The sequence below is a fragment of the Oncorhynchus mykiss genome, chromosome 4 (assembly GCF_057628025.1).
Source record: "Oncorhynchus mykiss isolate SJ-2025 chromosome 4, ASM5762802v1, whole genome shotgun sequence".
In the NCBI taxonomy this organism is placed as follows: Eukaryota; Metazoa; Chordata; class Actinopteri; order Salmoniformes; family Salmonidae; genus Oncorhynchus; species Oncorhynchus mykiss.
This window is the reverse complement of record NC_143025.1, coordinates 74673027-74688254: the sequence shown is the minus strand read 5'-3', so window position 1 is coordinate 74688254 and position 15228 is coordinate 74673027. Positions and strand designations below refer to the sequence as shown.

The 15228-nt window shown below is 43.8% G+C and overlaps 1 protein-coding gene across 6 annotated transcripts in view; it reads right to left on the bottom strand.

Moving 5' to 3' along the window:
• LOC110521064 (syntaxin-binding protein 5) overlaps positions 1-15228 on the bottom strand; it is a 129332-nt gene that overhangs the window by 101673 nt on the left and 12431 nt on the right. For all 6 annotated transcript variants that reach the window (XM_036976010.2, XM_090233007.1, XM_036976008.2 and 3 more), the window contains exon 2: positions 13048-13145. In XM_036976010.2, coding sequence (XP_036831905.1) covers positions 13048-13145 — 98 coding nt within the window. The remainder of the gene's footprint in view (positions 1-13047; positions 13146-15228) is intronic.

The window sequence follows — 15228 nt, the reverse complement described above, 5'->3', positions numbered from 1 at the left end:
ACTGGGAGCAGGCATAACGCTTGCAAACTACAAACCACTCCACACATGCACACACATTTCCACATGCAAAGCCTCTGGCCTTTAAGCCTCTTGACCTGTTTACACAGCACTTCAGAGAGAATGACAGAATGATACAAAAAAATAAGAGATTCAAAAATAAAGAGAGAAAGCAAGAATATTGAAAAGAGTGGAAAAGGAAGAGTGAAAGGGCAGTGAGAGGTAAAGGTAGTGGAAAAGGTAGAAGAAAGACAGAGGGAGTGGAAGTGAGAGAGAGGGAGAGAGAGAGAGAGAGAGAGAGAGAGAGATGCAGTTAGCACTTAGGGCCCGTAGAGAGGCAGAGGTCAGGTGAAGGGCACTGCACTAGGTGAGGGAACAAAATCTCCTCACAGGAACCACTGACAGGGTCAGGGAGTCAGGGCCCATGTCATCACATCACTCTCAAACTGTACATGACTGTTGTACTAGCATTTCAGACAGAGCACCACTCTAAAGCCGCGTGTCAGTGCCTTATCATATAATCACGTCACTCTGAGAAAGGGAGACAGCCAAGGATATAGAGGTAAATGCATAATGGGTAAATGCTAGCATACTAACATTTCCAAAATGACAGGAGGCCAGTAGCATAAATGCTAATGCGAAAAATGATAATATAACATAACAGGTGCGTATTAACCCTATTTATGAAATGGAAAAAGCGGGGTAAACTGTATTTACCCTCCACTACATCACTGGAGCCAACCACAACCTGCATCCCACTATCCCATATGCAGATGTCTGCTACTAGCATTTAAAAACAGTTCCCAGCTTCTAACTGCCGTTCTAATTTTCACTTTTAAATGTTAAGACTATGCCATTAGGATATGACATGTGATACCTTGTGGTATTTATATAACAAAACTATGGCATTATGATTCACAATCTTTAACATGAATTCCAAGAACTGAAATAGGGGTTTTGCATCATAATGACACTCCCTCCCCTCCCTCTCTCTGTCATTAGCTATTGCCCTCTACCATGGAGGCTGGGGGTAATTGAAGGGAGAGAGAGAGAGATTCTCTGATCTGTGCCCACTCGCCATGGGGGCATCCATTGACCATTTGTTCTACCTGTGTGTGTGTGTGTGTGTGTGTGTGTGTGTGTGTGTGTGTGTGTGTGTGTGTGTGTGTGTGTGTGTGTGTGTGTGTGTGTGCGTGTGTGTGTGTGTGCGCGTGTGTGTGTGTGTGTGTGTACCTGTATTTCTCCCTTCTCTGTGTCCACATGAGGCCTGTATTTACAGCGAGGAGCCAGTCGAGCGTGTGCTGCCGTCTGTTGACTGTAATTAGTGCACAGGAAGGTGACATCTCAGGCACCAGGTAGCCTGGCCTGCACTGGGACACAGCACAGCTTGTTTTCTACCTCACCTGGCCAACACACACAACCCACACACTACCATCTGCAGTGGCAGGGGGAGGAGAGAGGTGTTCAACAAAGAGTGGGGGGGAGGGAGGGAGGGAGGGAGGGAGGGAGGGAGGGAGGGAGGGAGGGAGGGAGGGAGGGAGGGAGGGAGGGAGGGAGGGAGGGAGGGCAAAAAAGCGAAGAGGAGGCAGAGGGAGAGAAGAGAGCGAGATAGAGAAACAGACTGATCTAACAGAGAGTAAGCAAATATCATTAACAGGCAAAGACGCTGAGGGTCAACTTCATTTAAACTTCTGTTACATAAATCAGGCATGGAATTTCTCATTGAGAGTGCGATACAATTCCAAACCTGGAATTGAGATGAAATGGACCACAGACTCTGGTTACTAGGACCACATCATGCCACTCCAGTCCTGAATATGTATCATATCACTTCAGGGTTTCACAGTAGCCACCATTTCTATTACACTGAAAAAAAAGTATAAACGCAACATGCAAAGTGTTGGTCCCATGTTCCATGAGCTGAAATAAATGATCCCAGAAATGTTCCATACCCACAAAAAGCTTATTTCTCTCAAATTTTGTGAACACATTTGTTTACATCACTGTTAGTGAGCATTTCTTCTTTGCCAATTTAATCCATCCACCTGACAGATGTGGCATATCAAGAAGCTGATTAAACAGCATGATCATTACACAGGTGCACCTTGTGCTGGGGACAATACAAAACCACTCTAAAATGTGCAGTTTTGTCACACAATACAATCCTACAGATGTCTCAAGTTTTGAAGAAGTGTGAAATTGGCATGCTGACTGCAGGAATGTCCACCAGAGCTGTTGCCAGAACATTTTACGTTAATTGTTCGACCATAAGACGCCTCCAACATCCTTTTAAAGAATTTGTCAGTACATCCAACCGACCTCACAACCGCAGATCACATGTAACCACGCCAGCCCAGGACCTCCACATCCGGCTTCTTCACCTGCAGGATCGTCTGAGACCAGCCACCCGGACAGGTGATGAAACTGTGGGTTTGCACAACTGAAGAAAGCGTCTCAGGGAAGCTCATCTGCGTGTTCGACGTCCTCACCAGGGTCTTGACCTGACTGCAGTTTGGCGTTGTAACCGACTTCAGTGGCCCCTGGCACGCTGGAGAAGTGTGCTCTTCACTGATGAATCCCAGTTTACACTGTACAGGACAGATGGCCATCATGTCGGCGAGCAGTTTGCTGATGTCAATGTTGTGAACAGAGTGCCCCATGGTGGCGGTGGGGTTATTGTATGGGAATATATGCTACGGACAATGAACACATTTTATAGATGCCAATTTGAATGCACAGAGATACTGTGACGAGCTCCTGAGGCACATTGTCGTGCCATTCATCCGCCGCCATCACCTCATGTTTCAGCATGATAAGGCACGGCCCCATGTCTGCAAGGATCTGTACACAATTTCTGGAAGCTGAAAAAGTTTCAGTTCTTCCATGGCCTGCATACTCACCAGACATGTCACCATTGAGCATGTTTGGGATAGACATGCACGACAGTGTGTTCCAGTTCCCAGCAACATTCCACAGGCCACAATCAACAGCCTGATCAACTCTATGCGAAGGAGATGTGTCGCTCTGCATGAGGCAAATGGTGGTCACACCAGGTACTGACAAGTTTTCTGATCCACACCCGTACGTTTTTTTTAAAGTTATGTGTGACCAACAGATGCATATCTGTATTCCCAGTCATGTGAAATCCATAGATTATAGCCTAATTTATTTATTTCAATTGACATATTTCTTTATATGAACTTTAAATCAGTAAAATCTTTTAAATTGTTGCATGTTGCGTTTATATTTTTGTTCAGTGGATATTCCCTTATTCCTTGTCTGGCTGTTAGGCCTCGGGTCATAGAGACTTGTTATCATCCAATCACATTGGTTTTGGATTTAATAGAGAGACCACTTGGCCTTTTTTATTGCGGTGACTCACTGGAAGGGTAAATTACAGAAAGCGGGTTGGGGACGAGGAGGAGTAGGAGGGGGACGGGGGGCAGCATTTTCTGAGCCAAGACAATATTGAATCTCTCGCTAAAACTTTTCCATTAGCGATCCAGTGAATCACACATGTCCTTCCTCCTGAGTAGAATGACACACACACATACACACACACACACACACACACACACACACACACACACACACACACACACACACACACACACACACACACACACACACACACACACACACACACACACACACACACACACACACACACACACACACACACACACACACACACACACACACACACACACACATACACACACATACACACACATACACACACACACATACACACACACACTGTCATCATTCAAGGCTGGACAGGGGCACAGCAGCAGAGAGATAAGGGATGTCTGTCTGGGAGGCTGCAGAAGCCAGTAGAATTATAGGAAGAGGTAATTGTACAGTACTTTATTTAATAGGATCTGAAAAGACGTCACCTACCGGGGATTTCTATGACAACCTAGTTTTATTGCTTAAAAACCATCCTGTTGAGAGCTTGTCATGGCTAAGAGACTTTGGGTTGAAAAGCACTGAAATACACGCTGTCCAGCTGGACAGGGATGGTGACAATGTTCACTGTCAAGTGTAATCTAGTGAGGTTACAAAAGGGTTCCGCAGCTTTATAGATGTTAAGAATTGAATAATAATTTGCTTGAGTCAGGCTCCACAGCCCTTCAGTACAATGGCATTGATTGTACTCAGAATCCTACACCACCCTATACAACATGACTGTTGCACTGACTACATGACACAGATACTGTTTAGCTAGGCCTGGTTAAGTAAAGTTGATATAACAGTTGACATCTACACGCCATGTCTCCTCTACTCGTTTTGCCATTTCAGTAAATTAGCAGACAATCTTATCCAGAGCGATTTGCAGTTAGTGCAATCATCTTAAGATAGATACAGTGCCTTGCGAAAGTATTCGGCCCCCTTGAACTTTGCGACCTTTTGCCACATTTCAGGATTCAAACATAAAGATATAAAACTGTATTTTTTTGTGAAGAATCAACAACAAGTGGGACACAATCATGAAGTGGAACGACATTTATTGGATATTTCAAACTTTTTTAACAAATCAAAAACTGAAAAATTGGGCGTGCAAAATTATTCAGCCCCTTTACTTTCAGTGCAGCAAACTCTCTCCAGAAGTTCAGTGAGGATCTCTGAATGATCCAATGTTGACCTAAATGACTAATGATGATAAATACAATCCACCTGTGTGTAATCAAGTCTCCGTATAAATGCACCTGCACTGTGATAGTCTCAGAGGTCCGTTAAAAGCGCAGAGAGCATCATGAAGAACAAGGAACACACCAGGCAGGTCCGAGATACTGTTGTGAAGAAGTTTAAAGCCGGATTTGGATACAAAAATATTTCCCAAGCTTTAAACATCCCAAGGAGCACTGTGCAAGCGATAATATTGAAATGGAAGGAGTATCAGACCACTGCAAATCTACCAAGACCTGGCCATCCCTCTAAACTTTCAGCTCATACAAGGAGAAGACTGATCAGAGATGCAGCCAAGAGGCCCATGATCACTCTGGATGAACTGCAGAGATCTACAGCTGAGGTGGGAGACTCTGTCCATAGGATAACAATCAGTCGTATATTGCACAAATCTGGCCTTTATGGAAGAGTGGCAAGAAGAAAGCCATTTCTTAAAGATATCCATAAAAAGTGTTGTTTAAAGTTTGCCACAAGCCATCTGGGAGACACACCAAACATGTGGAAGAAGGTGCTCTGGTCAGATGAAACCAAAATTGAACTTTTTGGCAACAATGCAAAACGTTATGTTTGGCGTAAAAGCAACACAGCTCATCACCCTGAACACACCATGCCCACTGTCAAACATGGTGGTGGCAGCATCATGGTTTGGGCCTGCTTTTCTTCAGCAGGGACAGGGAAGATGGTTAAAATTGATGGGAAGATGGATGGAGCCAAATACAGGACCATTCTGGAAGAAAACCTGATGGAGTCTGCAAAAGACCTGAGACTGGGACGGAGATTTGTCTTCCAACAAGACAATGATCCAAAACATAAAGCAAAATCTACAATGGAATGGTTCAAAAATAAACATATCCAGGTGTTAGAATGGCCAAGTCAAAGTCCAGACCTGAATCCAATCGAGAATCTGTGGAAAGAACTGAAAACTGCTGTTCACAAATGCTCTCCATCCAACCTCACTGAGCTCGAGCTGTTTTGCAAGGAGGAATGGGAAAACATTTCAGTCTCTCGATGTGCAAAACTGATAGAGACATACCCCAAGCGACTTACAGCTGTAATCGCAGCAAAAGGTGGTTCTACAAAGTATTAACTTAAGGGGGCTGAATAATTTTGCACGCCCAATTTTTCAGTTTTTGATTTGTTAAAAAAGTTTGAAATATCCAATAAATGTCGTTCCACTTCATGATTGTGTCCCACTTGTTGTTGATTCGTCACAAAAAAATACAGTTTTATTTCTTTATGTTTGAAGCCTGAAATGTGGCAAAAGGTCGCAAAGTTCAAGGGGGCCGAATACTTTCGCAAGGCACTGTATGTGAGACAATCACATATTACAAGTCAAAGTTAGTACATTTTTTCCTCGATAAAGAAATGATCAACAAAGTTAGCGGTAGTAGGAAAAGACAAGCGCAAGTTACATTTTTTTATGGGGGAGGATAAGACTGAGATATTATTTTAATGCTCCCCTATGACCCCATCTGTCCTGTGGGTTCTTCCTGTTAGATACACTGTTAATCAGCAAGACCTGCCATCTGGCTGAAACAAGTCATCCACCAGCATACACATACGCACACACATGCAGGCAAACATGCCTGCGCACACACACACCAGGCGCACATACACTAACACACGCATCCTTCCAAGCTCTCACAAGACAGTAGCTCCAAAGTGAAGGTTATTTCATTTTCCCATCGTCCCCAGTCCCTCCTATCCAGATTGTGGGAGGTAGTAGAGGTTAGGATCTGATCCCAATCCCCACTGAGTTCCTGCTGTGCCTGTAGCCTTTCCGTAGCAACCTCCCTCAGGGACTTGACCAGCCCACCCGGATGCTGCCGCTAATGTTGCTACCGACGCTAGAAGGAACGAGGGAGTTAAGCGTTTCTCCACATAGGACATAGGTCATTACATGTTGTCAGACGGTCATTGTCATGCAAAAGACTGCTGGTCTCACGGTAATTGACCGTTAATTAACATAAACATGTTTAGCATCTCCAGGCCTCCACACATACTGTACAAGCCACTGATGGACTCATTTGGAACATCTACAAAAAAGTCTAACATATCAATGTAATATACAGTACCAGGACACACCTACTTATTCCAGGGTTTTTCTTAATTTTTTACTATTTTCTACATTGAAGAATAATAGTGAAGACATCAAAAATATGAAATAATACATATGGAATCATGTAGTAATTCAAAAAAACAAAGCAAACAAATCAAAATATATTTTATATTTGAGATTCTTCAAAGCAGCCAGCCTTTGCCTTGATGACAGTTTTGCACACAGAGGAGAATGCATGAATCATGGTCGAATTGTTGCAAAGAAACCATTACTAAAGGACACCAATAAGAAGAAGAGACTTGCTTGGGCCAAGAAACACAAGCAATCAACATTAGACCGGTGGAAATCTGTCCTTTGGTCTGATGAGTCTAAATTAGAGATTTTTGGTTCCAACAGCTGTGTCTTTGTGAGATGCAGAATAGGTGAACGGATGATCTCTGCATGTGTGGTTTCCACCGTGAAGCATGGAGGAGGAGGTGTGATTGTGTGGGGATGCTTTGCTGGTGACACTGTCTGTGATTTATTTAGAATTCAAGGCACACTTAAACATTATGGCTACTACAGCATTTTACAGCAATACGCCATCCCATCTGGTTTGCGCTTAGTGGGACTGTCATTTGTTATTCAACAGGACAATGACTCAATACACCTTCAGGCTGTGTAAGGGCTATTTGACCAAGAAGGAGAGTGCTGCATCAGATGACCTGATCCCCACAATCACCTAAACTCAACCCAATTCAGATGGTTTGGGATGAGTTGGACCGCAGAGTGAAGGAAAGGCCGCCAACAAGTGCTCAGCATATGTGGGAACTCCTTCAAGACTGTTGGAAAGCATTCCAGGTGAAGCTGGTAGAGAAAATGCCAAGAGCGTGCAAAGCCGTCATCAAGGCAAAGGGTGGCTACTTTGAAGAATCTAAAATCTAAAATATATTTTTATTTGGCTAACACTTTTTTAGCTACTACATGATTCCATATGTGTTATTTCATAGTTTTGATGTCTTCACTATTATTCAACCATGTAGAAAATAGTCAAAAATAAAGAAAAACCCTTAAATGAGTAGATGTGTACTGGTACTGTATGTGCATACCGGAGCCAGGCAGACACAGAGACACACAAACATTCTCACATCAAGCACACACACACACACACACACACACACACACACACACACACACACACACACACACACACACACACACACACACACACACACACACACACACACACACACACATCAAACACAAACACACACACAACACACTCACATCAAACACACACACACACACACACACACACAGCAGCCAGCTCCTTTGATGACACTGTTGCTGTCTCATTCAGCCTTGCCTTCCTATCCCTGAGATCCAGCGCATTATGTAAGTACTGACACACACACAACCTCAGGCCTGGTCTGTACTGTGGAGTGCCATCTAAAATGGTTAGCTCCCGAAGAGAGACGCCTGGACAGGGAAGGGAGGGATGAAAAATAATATAAAGAATTGAATAAATCAAGAAATACAGTATATACACAATTTCTTCTGGCCTGGAAATTGCAGCATTTCTGCGCTGTGATGCTGGCTGCCCTACTCTGTGTAAATCTCTCGCTCTATCCAGCATCAGTGTTAGCTCCTCTACTCTCTCTGTGTGAAGCTAGCCCTCTGTAGCCAGATCGCTGCTGTCAGATCTCTAGAGACAGATATTTACATTCAGAGTCAGACCTCTACAGAATAGGAGGGAAAAGCCACATAGATATTCACATTGTAATACTAATACTATGCATTAAACAATCAACAGACATTGGTCAATATGTAGTGTACAACTCTGAAATAGAATGCAATAACTAATGTGGCATGCTACAACAAAATACTACAACAGGTAAAACAATGCATACATGTGCTACACTACTTGACCAAAAGTATGTGGACACCTGCTTGTCAAACATCTCATTCCAAATTCATGGGCATTAACATGGAATTGGTCCCCCTTTGCTGCTATAACAGCCTCCACTCTTCTGGGAAGGCTTTCCATAAGATGTTGGAACATTGCAGCAGGGGCTTGGCTCCATTCAGCCACAAGAGCATTAGTGAGGTCTGGCACTGGTGTTAGGTGATTAGGCCTAGCTTGCAGTCAGCGTTACAATTCATCCGAAAGGTGTTCGATGGGGTTGAGGTCAGGGCTCTGTGCAGGCCAGTCAAGTTCTTCCACACCGATGTCGACAAACCATTTCTGTATGGACTTTGCTTTGTGCACAGAGGCTGAAACATGCAAGGGCCTTCCCCAAACTGTAGCCACAAAGTTGGAAGCACAAAATTGTTTAGAATGTCATTGTATGCTGTAGTGACAACATTTCCCTTCACTGGAACTAAAGAGCCTAGTCCAAACCATGAATAACAACCCCAGACACTATGCACTCGGTAGGTAGTGTTCTCCTGGCATCCGCCAAACTCAGATTCGTCCGTCGGACTGTCAGATGGTGAAGCATGATTCATCACTCCAGAGAACGTTTCCACTGGCGGTGAACTTTACACCCTTCCAGCCAACGCTTGGCATTGCGCATGTTGATCTTTGGCTTGTGTGCAGCTGCTTGGCCATGGAAACCATTTCATGAAGCTCCTGACGAACAGTTCTTGTGCTGACGTTGCTTCCACTTCACAATAACAGCACTTACAGTTGACCAGGGCAGCTCTAGCAGGGCAGAAATTTGACAAGTTGACTTGTTGGAAAGGTGGCATCCTATGACTGTGCCATGTTGAACGTCACTGAGCTCTTCAGTCAGGCCATCCTACTGCCAATGTTTGTCTATGGAGATTGCATGGCTGTGTGCTCGATTTTATACACTTGTCAGCAACGGACGTGATTGAAATATTCAAATCCACTAATTTGAAGTGGTGTCTACCTACTTTTGGCCATATAGTGTACATTGTGATTAAATGTTGCGTTTTAGCCATATGCCCATCCTTTGTGTGTGTGTGTGTGTGTGTGTGTGTGTGTGTGTGTGTGTGTGTGTGTGTGTGTGTGTGTGCGTGTGTGTGTGTGTGTGTGTGTGTGTGTGTGTGTGTGTGTGTGTGTGTGTGTGTGTGTGTGCATATGAGATAATCTGTTGATGTGCGGAGCGACAACCCTGGACACTGCCCACTGGAAACACCAACAGGCCACCCAAAACGCACACCTCCTTCCTTGTTTCCTCCATTTCTGGAAGCCATCACTGATCTTGTGCTGTATGCCAGATAGATAGACGAAACCCTCGAAACCACTGCAAACACTGATCTGGTCATGTTAGATCAGTGGTTCCGTGAAGGATGAAAGTACCCTCATAGAGGTTTCCCAAGGTAGGGCTATACCTCTCATTCCATCTGTAATATGATCATTCTGCAGTCTGTATTAGTAATACAGTCCCTTCTCTCGCACTCCAATGAGCAGATCATTTAATATACTTTAGCTAAACTGCTGGTGCAGATGGACATCTTTCAATTGCTCTCCACATATTGTGAGACAATATGTTGCTGCAGGGATATGCCTATGATGCAGATTGGTCCCAAACAATTGAGATGGTGTGTGTAGTACATTTAATTATTTTAATAATTTAGCAGACTCTCTAATCCAGAGTGACTTACAGGAGAAATAAGGGTTAAGCTAGTCGGCTCGGGGATTCTAAAAAATACAACACACAGATAAGTTATATTCTGGTGCAAGAGCCCAGGAGCTGCACAGGCCTAACCTGAGCAGCTAGGTGGAGTGTGACATCAACAGACAGACAAACAGAACCCTTTTCTGTCTGTCTGTCTGTCTGTCTGTCTGTCTGTCTGTCTGTCTGTTTTACTATCCTTGTTGGGACCAAAAGTCCTCACAAGGAAAGTAAAACAAAGAAAAGTGGGGACATTTCGCCGGTCCCCACCAGGAAAAAGGCTATTTTAGGCTTACGGTTAGCGTTAGGGGTTTGGGAAAATAGGATTTTGAATGGGAATCAATTGTTTGGTAACAACAAGGATAGTACAACAAACATGATTATGTGCATGTGAGTGTCTGTCTCTCTGTCTCTCTCTCCCCCTCTCTTTCCCCAGCCTCTCTCACTCTCAGTCAGACAGCACCAAAGGGACAGAAAACACATACTCCTAACCCTGCCCAGCATCACAAATAGGACCGTTTTTAGGATCACAGGGCATTCACTTAGGCTGGCAGATTTGGGGATCCTTTCCTGTCCTCTCCTCTACCCCTGGTCCTCCAGCCCGCTCAGCACTACCCGCTGCCAGGCTCAGGCCCTTGATCTGCCACATCCTGTAATCCTCCACGGGAGGAAAGGACAGGACAGCATCGCAAACAGCCTCGCCACAGACACATTGAAAAAAGCTAGCAGGCAATCACAGCATAGAGCCACACCACAGACATAGAGTTACAGGACAGACAGAGTTACAGGACAGACATAGCGCTACAGGACAGACATAGAGCTATAGGACAGACAAAGAGCTACAGGGCAGACATAGAGCTACAGGACAGACATAGAGCTACAGGACAGACATAGAGTTACAGGAAAAACATAGAGCTACAGGACAGACAAAGAGTTACAGGACAGACATAGAGCTACAGGACAGACATAGAGCTACAAGACAGACATAGAGCTACAGGACAGACATAGAGCTACAGGACAGAAATCCTCTTCATCAAAGGACAAAAAAGGACCAATAACAGCATATCTTCTGTATCAGGCATCTTCGTCTGCAGATTAGGCAAAAGCAGGCCAATTCATCATCTAGAGCACTGATCTGAGATGGGAACAGCGTGGGTGGTTGCATGACTCCGCATTCACCTTCCTCTCCCAGAGATAAAAACCTATTTCTATCTGATCGACATCAATCAAAGATATGACTGAAGTTAAGATGCTTCTCTCCTCTCAAAATCAAAGCTACCAACGTCAGTGAGGAGGACAAATCGCCAAACCATTCACTGATGGTTTATCTTCAGCTCAAGTGGTCAAAAAAAACACATGTTGTCTCAGCGTAAACTGACAATCATAGCCAGCATATCAACCACTCTGTGGTTCCATCTTGATTGAGATAAATCTAATACCAATGCAAATAGTATGCTAAACTGACCTTAGATCAGTAACTTAGGGCACTGTCATCCTGCACTAATAGTACTGAGACAATTTTTAGTCTCACCTTTCCATTCAGATGTAAGTAGACATTAAGCCCATGTGTAGAAGAAAGCAGGGAGAGACAGAAAGACAGACAACAGGGAGAGACAGAAAGACAGACAACAGGGAGAGACAGAAAGACAGATAGCAGAGAGACATAAATACAGCAGAGAGAAACAGAAAGACAGACAACAGGGAGAGACAGAAAGACAGACAACAGGGAGAGACAGAAAGACAGACAACAGGGAGAGACAGAAAGACAGACAACAGGGAGAGACAGAAAGACAAACAACAGGAAGAGACAGAAAGACAGACAGCAGGGAGAGACAGAAAGACAGACAACAGGGAGAGACAGAAAGACAGATAGCAGGGAGAGACAGAAAGACAGACAGCATGGAGAGACAGAAAGACAGACAGCAGGGAGAGACAGAAGGACAGGCAACAGGGAGAGACAGAAAGACAGACAACAGGGGGAGACAGAAAGACAGACAGCATGGAGAGACAGAAAGACAGACAGCAGGGAGAGACAGAAGGACAGACAACAGGGAGAGACAGAAAGACAGACAACAGGGAGAGACAGAAAGACAGACAACAGGGAGAGACAGAAAGACAGACAGCAGGGAGAGACAGAAACGGGGGAGGGCAAGGAGGGACAGAAAGGCAGACAGTAATCACACCTTAATGAGCTACTTTCAGGGAGAACACATGCTGGAACAGTAAAGGGGCCTGATGCAGGCAGGCAAGAGGCGAGATAGCGGGCAGGTGCTCTCTGTAGCTATGGCTCCCTGGGGTGCCATTCCACTGCTCTGTGTTATAAAGCACAGCAAGCTGTTGTCCCTGTAAACTGTCTGCCAGCTCTATATCAAGGATTAAGAGTAAAGGATAGGCTTTTTTCTTTTACAGTGTAACATGCCATTTTACTGTAATATGTGTTATTAGACATAGATATAATGAGTATACGTACATAAACACCAATGAGCTCAGCCTGCTCTTCCAAGGGCATTGTCTTTCTATCCATCCATCCATCCATCCACCTACCTGCTGCTGGTCTGGTCTGGGCTGAGAGCAGCCCCATACAGGGCCTCCCCCTCAGGGACCCAGTGGCTAGTGTACACAACACAAACAGATCAATGGAGTTGAACACAGCATCACACAGAGCAGAAAGGATACAGTCTGAGGGCCCCGCTCTGGGTCCCAATGGCCAGGATCTTCTGGACTGGGTCATGGGCCATGGACGACGGCTGATAGGGGAAGCCATGACGGACAGTCTGGGCGTCCAATGAGATGGCAGCAAAGCAATGAGGAATGAGGAAACAACAGATACAAATCAGGGTTAGTGGGAATAAGCGTTCTCTCAATAGAGTAGTTTTGTGTCCACATAATTCAACATCCATATATTTACTCAAACTGCAATTTGAAGTCTGTGAATAAACAATTGAAATTACAGGCAAAGGAACAGCAATACATGAACAACAATTAAACTGTGATGTTTAATGTGTACGCCTAACAGTTGGGTTCCATGATATTGTGTGTGTGTACACTAGCAACAACACCCCTACTGGGCACAAAGATTTCAACGTCTAGTTTGGATTTACATTTGGTTGAGTTGTCAACAAACGTGAATTCAATGTGAAATCAACCAAAACTGTCACCTTATCATTGGATTTAGGTTAAAAAAAATACATTTTTATACGTTTTCCACATTGATTGAACATCATCACATTACATTTTTGGTTGAAATTAAGTGGAAATAATGTTGATTCAACCAGTTTTCTCTTTTTATGGTGCCTCCCACATAGCAGCTAATTGTGATTATATTACTCTGTAATAAAACCCTTCACATTGGGGCGTGACAGGTCTACCACAATATGCTGCTGCTGTAGTATTGCATGAGTCAGTCAGTTAGGCAGGTTGTTGTAGCCCACTTGTTTGCTTATAGAGCAAGAGCCCCTAAAAAACAAATTCTCATTTAGAAAACAGACTGTGTGGCATCAATATGAGAAACATTTATTTTACAATTGCAGTGGTGTAAAGTACTTAAATCTCTTTTTAGTGAGCTTTCTAATCACCAAAGTAACATTTCCGATATTGCTGCACTCTCGGGAACTAAAAGCGCAAGCATTTTGTTACACCCGCAATAACATCTGCTAAACATGTGTATGTGACCAATTCAATTTGATTTGAGAAACGCCAGTTTGTAAGTTAGTGGACTTGGTTTTTCGATCAGGTCTGTTAGTAAACACCAGATCAATTTGAGTCTGGGATGACTGTGTTACTCTGGTTGGACCTTGTATTATTTGAGTCAGGTTGAAATAGTCTTTGAGTTTTTTCCTGCACGTTTTGTTTTCCCAGTTTATATTGAAATCGCCCATGAAGATGATCTCCTTCTTATAGTCACATTCTTTAAGCATGGCATTTAGATGGTCATAAAACGAGATATCAGATGTTGGTTGTTGATATAATCCTATTATAGTGAGAGACATCAGAGGGGAGAGGAAGACATTCAGCCCCATACATTCAAGGTCATTGGCATGTTTCCATATGTTACGATTGAATTTATAGTTATCTTCCATGTACATAATCAATCCATCCCCACTGCCGTCTCCCCTGCTGCTCCTGAATATGGACTATCCAGCAACATTAAAGGCTGAAATAGGAGACCATTTCTTCAGCCATGTCTCAGAGAAACAGAAAAATCAAGATTAGACTCATTCAATAAATGTTCTACCTGTTCACTCTTAGAAATAATGCTATGAATATTCAAATGACCTCCCAATATTCCTCTAGGCTTGGAACGAGGGTCCCAGAGCATTTTAGCCTGATGGATGGTTTGAAAAAGTTATCTGGAGATTGCTCATTCTCTTATGGTAGCAACAAAGGTTATGAGTTACACAGATGTCCTTCTCTGAACCTGATAATATAGGCTACTCAAATATAGATTATTTCAATCATGCATGTTCCACCATTCATCAATGATTTTGGTCTGGGTGGCTAATTAAGGAGCCTTTTCTCGACTTCTCTCAGAATTACATCCTCCTTATCAGCCATTTTTTCTGCAAGTGACCTAACTCCAGACTCTGATGGGGAGCTTGGTACCCTGGGCCGCTTGGGTGTTTGTTGATTCCGGATTGTTTGAATGAAAGCCAGCATTGATGTTTGGCTGCCTTCTTTTGTATTCTGCAGAGAGCTGCACCGCCTTCGGGGTCGCTTATTAACCTCAGAGTTTTCTATTGGGTTATGATTGTCACTGGTCTCAGTAGTCACTTTCCCAGCTTCAGTTTTGGCATTCTTCTTTTTTTTCTCTGAATGAGAGGTCACTGTTGTTTAAATATTCACGAATTGGGGGTGGGA